The following is a 7295-nucleotide window of genomic DNA, read 5'->3' as shown; positions in this document are numbered from 1 at the left end:
GGAATCAATAACGATCTTGCTAATTATGTTTGCCTAGTTTTCAAAACTGATGACATCATTCAAAGTGGGCTGCGAACAACAAACCCATTAAAGGGTTAAACATTGTTCTTTATCTCTATAACTACAGGACTCTGTGGGTGTTCATGGTGCCTGACGTCATATCACTGTGTGTTTAAATAATACAAAACTACCCTAGCACTGTTTAATTAAAGACATTGGATATAAGGTAACATCAAAAAAAAAAGAAAATAAATGCAGACACACACATTCGTTTCTTTTTCAATGCTGATCAAACGCTGTTTTATTATTGCATTAAAAAGCAAAGCGCATGCAGGATTTTACACAATGTAAAGAATGTTCAACATTTTTTTTCACACAGTAACTGATGGTTTTAAAAAAAATACAACATTGATATTATGTATAATATTGTATTCGACATATCTTCGCAAATCGCCTCCAGTGGCTTGAAATAGACCAGTGATGATGTTAATAATAAAGCTAATAAGAGGTGAGAGAATGGATTTTGAAGATGGTCAGCGCTCCTTTAAAGGGAGGGGCCAGTGATCCTGTTAATAAAGCTAATAAGAGGTGAGAGAATGGATATTAAAGATGGTCAGCACTCCTTTAAAGGGAGGGTCCAGTGATGAAGCTAATAAGAGGCGAGAGAATGCGTTTTATAGATGGTCAGTGCTCCTTCAATAATGTGAATTAAAATATCGATTCATTTCTACAATGTGCTTTGAAGCCTTGTCTTTATGCTTGGGAGCCCCTCTTCTCAATTGTATTTGATCACAAGAATGCCTTAGAGCAACGATAAAGAGAAAGGATCTGAAAATATCGTGTGTGTGTTTTTAAACCTTGAATAACCTCGAATCTTCATCTTCAAAGCTAAGCGCTTTGTTTCACTGCCCCCTGTCGGTGGCTGTGCGGTACTGTCGTTACTTGTATTTTTAAAACCATACTTTAGAGTGACGGACCGGTGGTTCGAATAAAGTCTGACGTAGGAGGGAGCTCCGTTTTATCCAACTGCCAAGCGTAGCGTGGAGGAACCTGGAAGAGTCTTCATGCCTTAGCGCCACCCCTTACAAATAAACGGGCGCCGTTCACAGCACGGACGATTGCACCACCTTCCAAGCTCTGAAAAGAAAAGAGAACATTGCATGCGCGTGTGAGGTGGATATACACACCGCGAGCGCACCCCCGCAGTTTATTTATTATTATTATTATTATTATTATTATTTATTTCTTAGCAGACGCCCTTATCCAGGGCGACTTACAATTGTTACAAGATATCACATTATACATTATTTTATCACGAACACGGCTTTGTTCATCAATAACACAGCGACAATCCCACTAAGTGTCATGGAATTCGATATAAAGGTGGAGCAAACGAGGTTGTGGGTGTGTTCGTGCGCCTTTGTGGAAGCAGCTGGGACGCGCAACGCGTCAGACGCGTCGGCTGGCAACCAATTGACCAGGAAGGCCAAATATAGTCACGTCACGTTGCAGTATCGTGCACTGTTGCCAGCACAATTGTGTCTCATTGTGTTGATTTGATATTTTAATTGCATTGAGTTTTTTTTTTTTTGGATCTCAGAGAGCATTGTACCGGTAATTTGGTGTATTTATTTCTTTAGCTTAACAGAATACTGTCTGCATTTACTTTTCCGTGTGTGTGTGTGTGTAATCACGTGCTGACACTTAAAAAATACAGCTTTATTATCTCTACTGCACGGCTGCTGTACTCTTGAGCAAGGTACTTTACCTAGATTGCTCCAGTAAAAACCCAACTGTATAAATGGGTAATTGTATGTCAAAATAATGCGATATCTTGTAACAATTGTAGGTCGTCCTGGATAAGGGCATCAGCTAATAAATAATAATAATAATAATAATAATAATAGTAATAATAATAATAATTCCTCACGTCCCCAGTTAAGTACCACACATGAACCGCCACAGCTACTTGGACAACCGTGATACCAGTACTGATATCTCCAGCAAGAGCCGTCAGTCCACCGAAACCCCTGAGAAACAAGACAGAGAAACAGTCTTACTCAAAGAGTGCAGCCAGTGCTGTCCTCCGTCTCTCCCAGCCTCCTCAAGACCTCCTTGTTTAGGCTTGTAGATCTCTTGATCCACCCCTCCTGCTCTGCACTGGACTCTCCTGACCTCAGCACCTCTTCACTGGATCCTCAGCTGATGCGCTATCCTTGCACTATTGCACTGCTAATCTGTCACTGTAGATCTAACTTGCTGTGATCCTAACTTGTTGCATCCTGGTTCATATTGTATTCTAGCAGTGTTATTATTATCAACACTGTCTGTAAACCACACTGTGTTTAAATATGAATCTTGCATTGTAACCCTGTCTGTGCTGCCCTGTGACGCCTGTGTGAGTCGCCTGGGATAAAATAAATACAAATAAAAACACTGTACCAGTGGCTAGCACTATCGAGTGCAGTGCTTTTGCAGATCACTAGATGGTGCTGTTTCTTCTATAGAGACCCTGCCTGGGTTACATACTGTACTGCATGTCAACGGCAGCGCAACTAGACCTGAAGAGCAGCTAATTAACTCATTAGTCGTCTTTCACACAGATATAGCAAATTTAACACAGTTAGCAATTTAACACAGTGTCACACAGACTGACAGAGAGAGACACACAGACAGAGAGAGAGAGAGAGAGAGACACAGACAGACAGAAACACACAGACACACAGGAAGACAGTCCAACAGATAGAGAGTCAAAAGGAGACAGACAGACAGATGCAGACAGACAGATAGAGAGGTAGTTTACTCTCACCCTGCATGTCCTGTAGCCTCCTATCCAAGTTGTAAGCGCACGGTTGCAATGAATAGACAAGCAGACTAGGGCCCGCTCAGTGCAATGATTGTTAACAGAGGCCAGGTGGCCACAGTGTCTCGCCCGACAGTGCCACTGAGGAGAGAAGAGGAGCGACAGGAGCTTCAATATCTATTTCTGTGTCTCTGTGTGTGTGTGTGTGTCTGTGTCTATGTGTGTGTGTGTGTGTGTGTGTCTGCGTGTGTCTGTGTCTATGTGTGTGTGTGTGTGTGTGTGTGTGTGTGTGTGTGTGTGTCTGTACAAGCCGTGAGCAGGAGTCTCAATATCGATGTTATACATTCGAAAACTGAACAAAACTCTACCAGAATCCATAAAAACAGTGCAGTAGTATCTTATGTTAGATTTTGAAAGGTAACATTATTCAACAGGTTTCATTGGACTTTACTAAGCAGAATTAGTTCATTCCATATAGTGATGATGATGCTAAACCTTTGGCCATTGCTGTATATAAACTACTATTCGTTCAGAATTTTCACACAAGGGCATATTACACAAAGGGCAATGGGTACGTTTCATGGAAATCGTGCATCTAAAACACTGCAGCCTAAAGTATAGCACGTGCGGATGAGACGTCAAACAAACAAGCTCCTATTGGAAGTGACTCTGCAGCAGCCACTGACTCCCTGTGTGTGTGTGACCCTGAGCAAGTCACTGAACCTCCTTGTGCTCCGTCCTTCGGATGAGACGTCAAACAAACAAGCTCCTATTGGAAGTGACTCTGCAGCAGCAGTTGTTGATGATGCATAATTCACCCCCCTAGTCTCTGGAAGTCGCTTTGGATAAAAGCATCTGCTGAATGAGCTCCTATTGGAGGTGACTAATTAATACTACTACTACTACTACTACTACTACTACTACTACTACTACTACTACTACTACTACTAATAATAATAATAATAATGCATTGGTACCTCAGCACAACAGAAGCCAACGGCATGTCCGTGGAATGTGTATCTATGGCATCCATCAGAGTAAGACTGAGTCTCACACAGCCCTGGGAAGGTAGCGTTGCAATAGGCACCCCAGTCCTTGACTTCCACATCTGCTGCACAATCTGCATTTGGTGTACAATCTGCATGCTCTGCAGAATCTGCATGCGCTGCACAATCTGCATGCACTGCAGAATCTGCTTGGACTTCACAATCTGCATCCGCTGCACAATTTTTATGCGCTGCAGAATCTGCATCCGCTGCACAATTTGCATGCGCTGCAGAATCTGCATCCACTGCACAATCTGCATGCGCTTCAGATTCTGCATCCACTTCCACATTTGCAGGAACAGCTGGAGGAGAGACAGAGAGACACACACAAAGACAAGCCTGTCAGTGACATCATCCACCCCCCATCCCAGCAATATAACCCAGCCTGTCAGTGACATCATCCACCCCCCATCCCAGCAATATAACCCAGCCTGTCACGGACATCATCCATTCCCCATCCCAGCAATATAAACCAGCCTGTCAGTGACATCATCCATCCATCCCCCATCCCAGCAATATAAACCAGCCTGTCAGTGATATCATCCACCCCCCATCCCACTAATATAAACCAGCCTGTCAGTGACATCATCCATCCATCCCCCATCCCAGCAATATAACCCAGCCTGTCAGTGACATCATCCACCCCCCATCCCAGCAATATAAACCAGCCTGTCAGTGACATCATCCATCCCCCATCCTAGCAATATAAACTGCCGTACTATGTCAATGAAACAACTGATGTATATGAATGTGTGTGTACCTCTATACTGTAAGAGAAAGTGTACCTTACTTCTAAACAAGTGTGTTTACTGATGTGTGTGTGTGTCTGTGTCTGTGTCTCTGTGTGTCTCTGTGTGTGTGTCTGTGCCTGTGTCTCTGTGCATGTGTGTTTGTGCTTCTGTGTCTGTGTGTTTGTGTGTGTGTCGGTGTATATGTGTGTGTGTGTGTGTGTGTCTGTGTGTCTCTGTGTGTGTGTGTCTGTGCCTGTGTCTCTGTGTATGTGTGTTTGTGTCTCTGTGTGTGTGTGTCTGTGTCTGTGTGTCTCTGTGTCTGTGTGTGTGTGTCTCTATATGAGTGTGTCCATGTCTCTGTGTCTCTATGTCTCCATGTGTCTGTGTCTGTGTGTCTGTGTGTGTGTCTCTGTGTCTTTGTGTGTGTGTGTCTGTGTGTGTGTGTGTGTCTGTGTCTCCATGTCTCTGTGTCTGTGTGTGTGTGTGTGTCTCTGTGTCTCTCTGTTTCTGTGTTGGTGTATACGAATACAATCAGACCCTGCCCCGTGATAATCTTACCAAAAGAGGAGATCAGCTCAGCACTGCAGAGCAGCACCAGAAGAAAAAGACTCTTCATCTTGGTCAAACAGATCGGGAATCAATAGACACAGAGTATTGATGGGCTGCAATAAAACACGGATATGAACAGGTCAGACTGCACCAGAAACACAGCAGCGTGCCCATGCATCAGAACAGCCCATTGCTGCTGTAGTTTTAAATTGCTGTGCGTATGAAACCAAACCACTGGAACTGAAAATCGTATCATAATAAACAGCTTAGCAATGATCTAATTGAAGTGGAGACTTTAATTGGGGACAAATTCAATTAATTTCAAATAGTGAGAGAAAAGGAACATGGAGCCACACACTGTCAAAAGCAGGAGACTTTTTAGAAATTTTTTAAGACACCTGATTAAAGCACAAAGCGGTCTCACATTTTCACACACGGAGCGCCTGTTGTTTCTATATCACTGATTACTGAGCAGAGATTGAAATTCTCACACCCGGAGGTGTTTTCATGCAGGTGGGTAGATAAAGGATGCCATCTTAATGCACACTCTACTGCATATACATGAAATATATTTAATTAAAAAATAATCACTATTTCAGTTAATTTACATGATTTTCCCAATTGGCGACCGGTCTTTCTGCTAAACGCTGACTATAACATCGATAAAGGGCCATTGTTCATTGTAGAACAACGAGAAGCAGATACCTAGTTTTTTTAAGTGAGTTAATTCAGTACACAATGCTACCAAAACAATTGCAACAAATCTTAACTTAGATCTACCGGGGTCATTTCTAAGCCCTCATGTTTTGCTGCATGAAAGTTGCACACATTATGGTAAAGGAGAATTCGATTTTTTATTGATGGTCATTTTCTTTAGAAGCTGTTAGTGAAAGAAATGTATGCTGATAAACTTCAGTGCTACACTTCTGGTTAGCTTTGAGAGATTGCTTGAGGAAACTACAGCTCTGGCCAAAAGTTTTGCATCACCTAGAATTTTAGGATTGAGACATCTTTGGTTATTTTTTTTTTTTTAACTATTTGAACAAAATGTATTTATTTAACATCATGTGATCAAATAAACTACAAAATGATATCACAAAGAAAAAAAGTCTACCGAAAGCCATAATAGTACTACAGTAGTATTTCATGTTAGATTTCCAAATGCCAGATTGTTCTATTTTCAGTTCTGTTAAGTATATGCAAAACTACAAAGCGGTGTGTAATTCAATGTGTTAAGAAGGCAACATTATTCAGCAGGTTGCATTCGACTTTATGAAGCAAAATTGGTTCATTCTATAGGGTGATGATGCACAACGTTTGAGCAGAGCTGTAGGCTTATATTGATAGGAAAAGCAATGATCGCTACTCAAAAGTTATTGAATTCTGTAAAAAAAATGCATTTCAGAGCCGTGTAGCGAATGGAAACGTGTGTACGATTTCCCGAGCGGTTTTGTTCACTACAACGGCTTAGGGAGGTGAAGTAAAGGATTCTTACCTGACAGGAGAAGTCCAGTGTCCAGCTGTCTGGTTCTCCCTCCCAGCTCCTCGACCCTTTATATCCTAAATAATGAGGAACTCTGAAACCACCCCCTAACCTCAGCCTAGAGCCATGACCAAAGAAGGCAATGTTCTCTCTGACACGACACACCCTGTTAAACAAGCTACATTACCGTACAGAAATCCTCGACAAGTTTAATCAGAATTAATTGTTTGAACAGCAATTAACTCACCATGGATAAGGGCGTCTGCTAAGAAATAAATAATAATAAAAATAATTACTATAAAACACTTTACAAGGTTTGTAGTAATAACATTTTTTTCCTTATTTGAGTACAGAAAAACCTGCCAAATTCTGTCTCTCTACATAGCGGTATCAGAGAATTTATGTTCCCCTTGTGCATATTTGTACCCCTATATTTCTTTTTTGCATATAAGTCTACAGCTATGCCAAAAATTATATTTATATATATAATTTTGATGTTTTATTTAACAGCATGGAATCAAAGAAAGACTGCATCAGCTTGTACTTGCACTGAACTGCTCCATACCTCGCTGTATTCTACTACTGCTCTTAATTATATCTACTTCATGAATCTGGTTCTTGATTTTACTCTTATAGGTAACTGTGCTCATGTTTTTTGTAATTGTTCTTAGTTGAAATCGTTC

General features: G+C 41.4%; 1 protein-coding gene across 2 annotated transcripts; it reads right to left on the bottom strand.

Annotated features, from left to right (window-relative positions):
• Positions 1 to 271: 271 nt before the first annotated feature.
• LOC117410176 (lectin-like) lies at positions 272 to 6667 on the bottom strand. Of its 2 annotated transcripts, XM_034909830.2 has the most exons (6): positions 6625 to 6666; positions 5139 to 5242; positions 3781 to 4151; positions 2810 to 2944; positions 1931 to 2030; positions 272 to 1137 (listed from the first exon to the last, which is right to left on the bottom strand). In XM_034909830.2, the coding sequence occupies exons 2-6, from the start codon at positions 5194 to 5196 to the stop codon at positions 1070 to 1072; spliced, it is 732 nt and encodes a 243-aa protein (XP_034765721.2). In that variant the 5' UTR covers positions 5197 to 5242; positions 6625 to 6666; the 3' UTR covers positions 272 to 1069. The 2 variants fall into 2 exon arrangements, with proteins under 2 accessions (XP_034765721.2, XP_034765724.2); XM_034909833.2 differs by lacking the exon at positions 1931 to 2030 and having other exon boundaries at positions 6625 to 6667.
• Positions 6668 to 7295: the final 628 nt, after the last annotated feature.

The sequence above is a fragment of the Acipenser ruthenus genome, unplaced genomic scaffold (genome assembly GCF_902713425.1).
Source record: "Acipenser ruthenus unplaced genomic scaffold, fAciRut3.2 maternal haplotype, whole genome shotgun sequence".
NCBI classification, from domain to species: Eukaryota; Metazoa; Chordata; class Actinopteri; order Acipenseriformes; family Acipenseridae; genus Acipenser; species Acipenser ruthenus.
The sequence above is the reverse complement of the archived record's forward strand: the minus strand, read 5'-3'. Positions and strand labels throughout refer to the sequence as shown.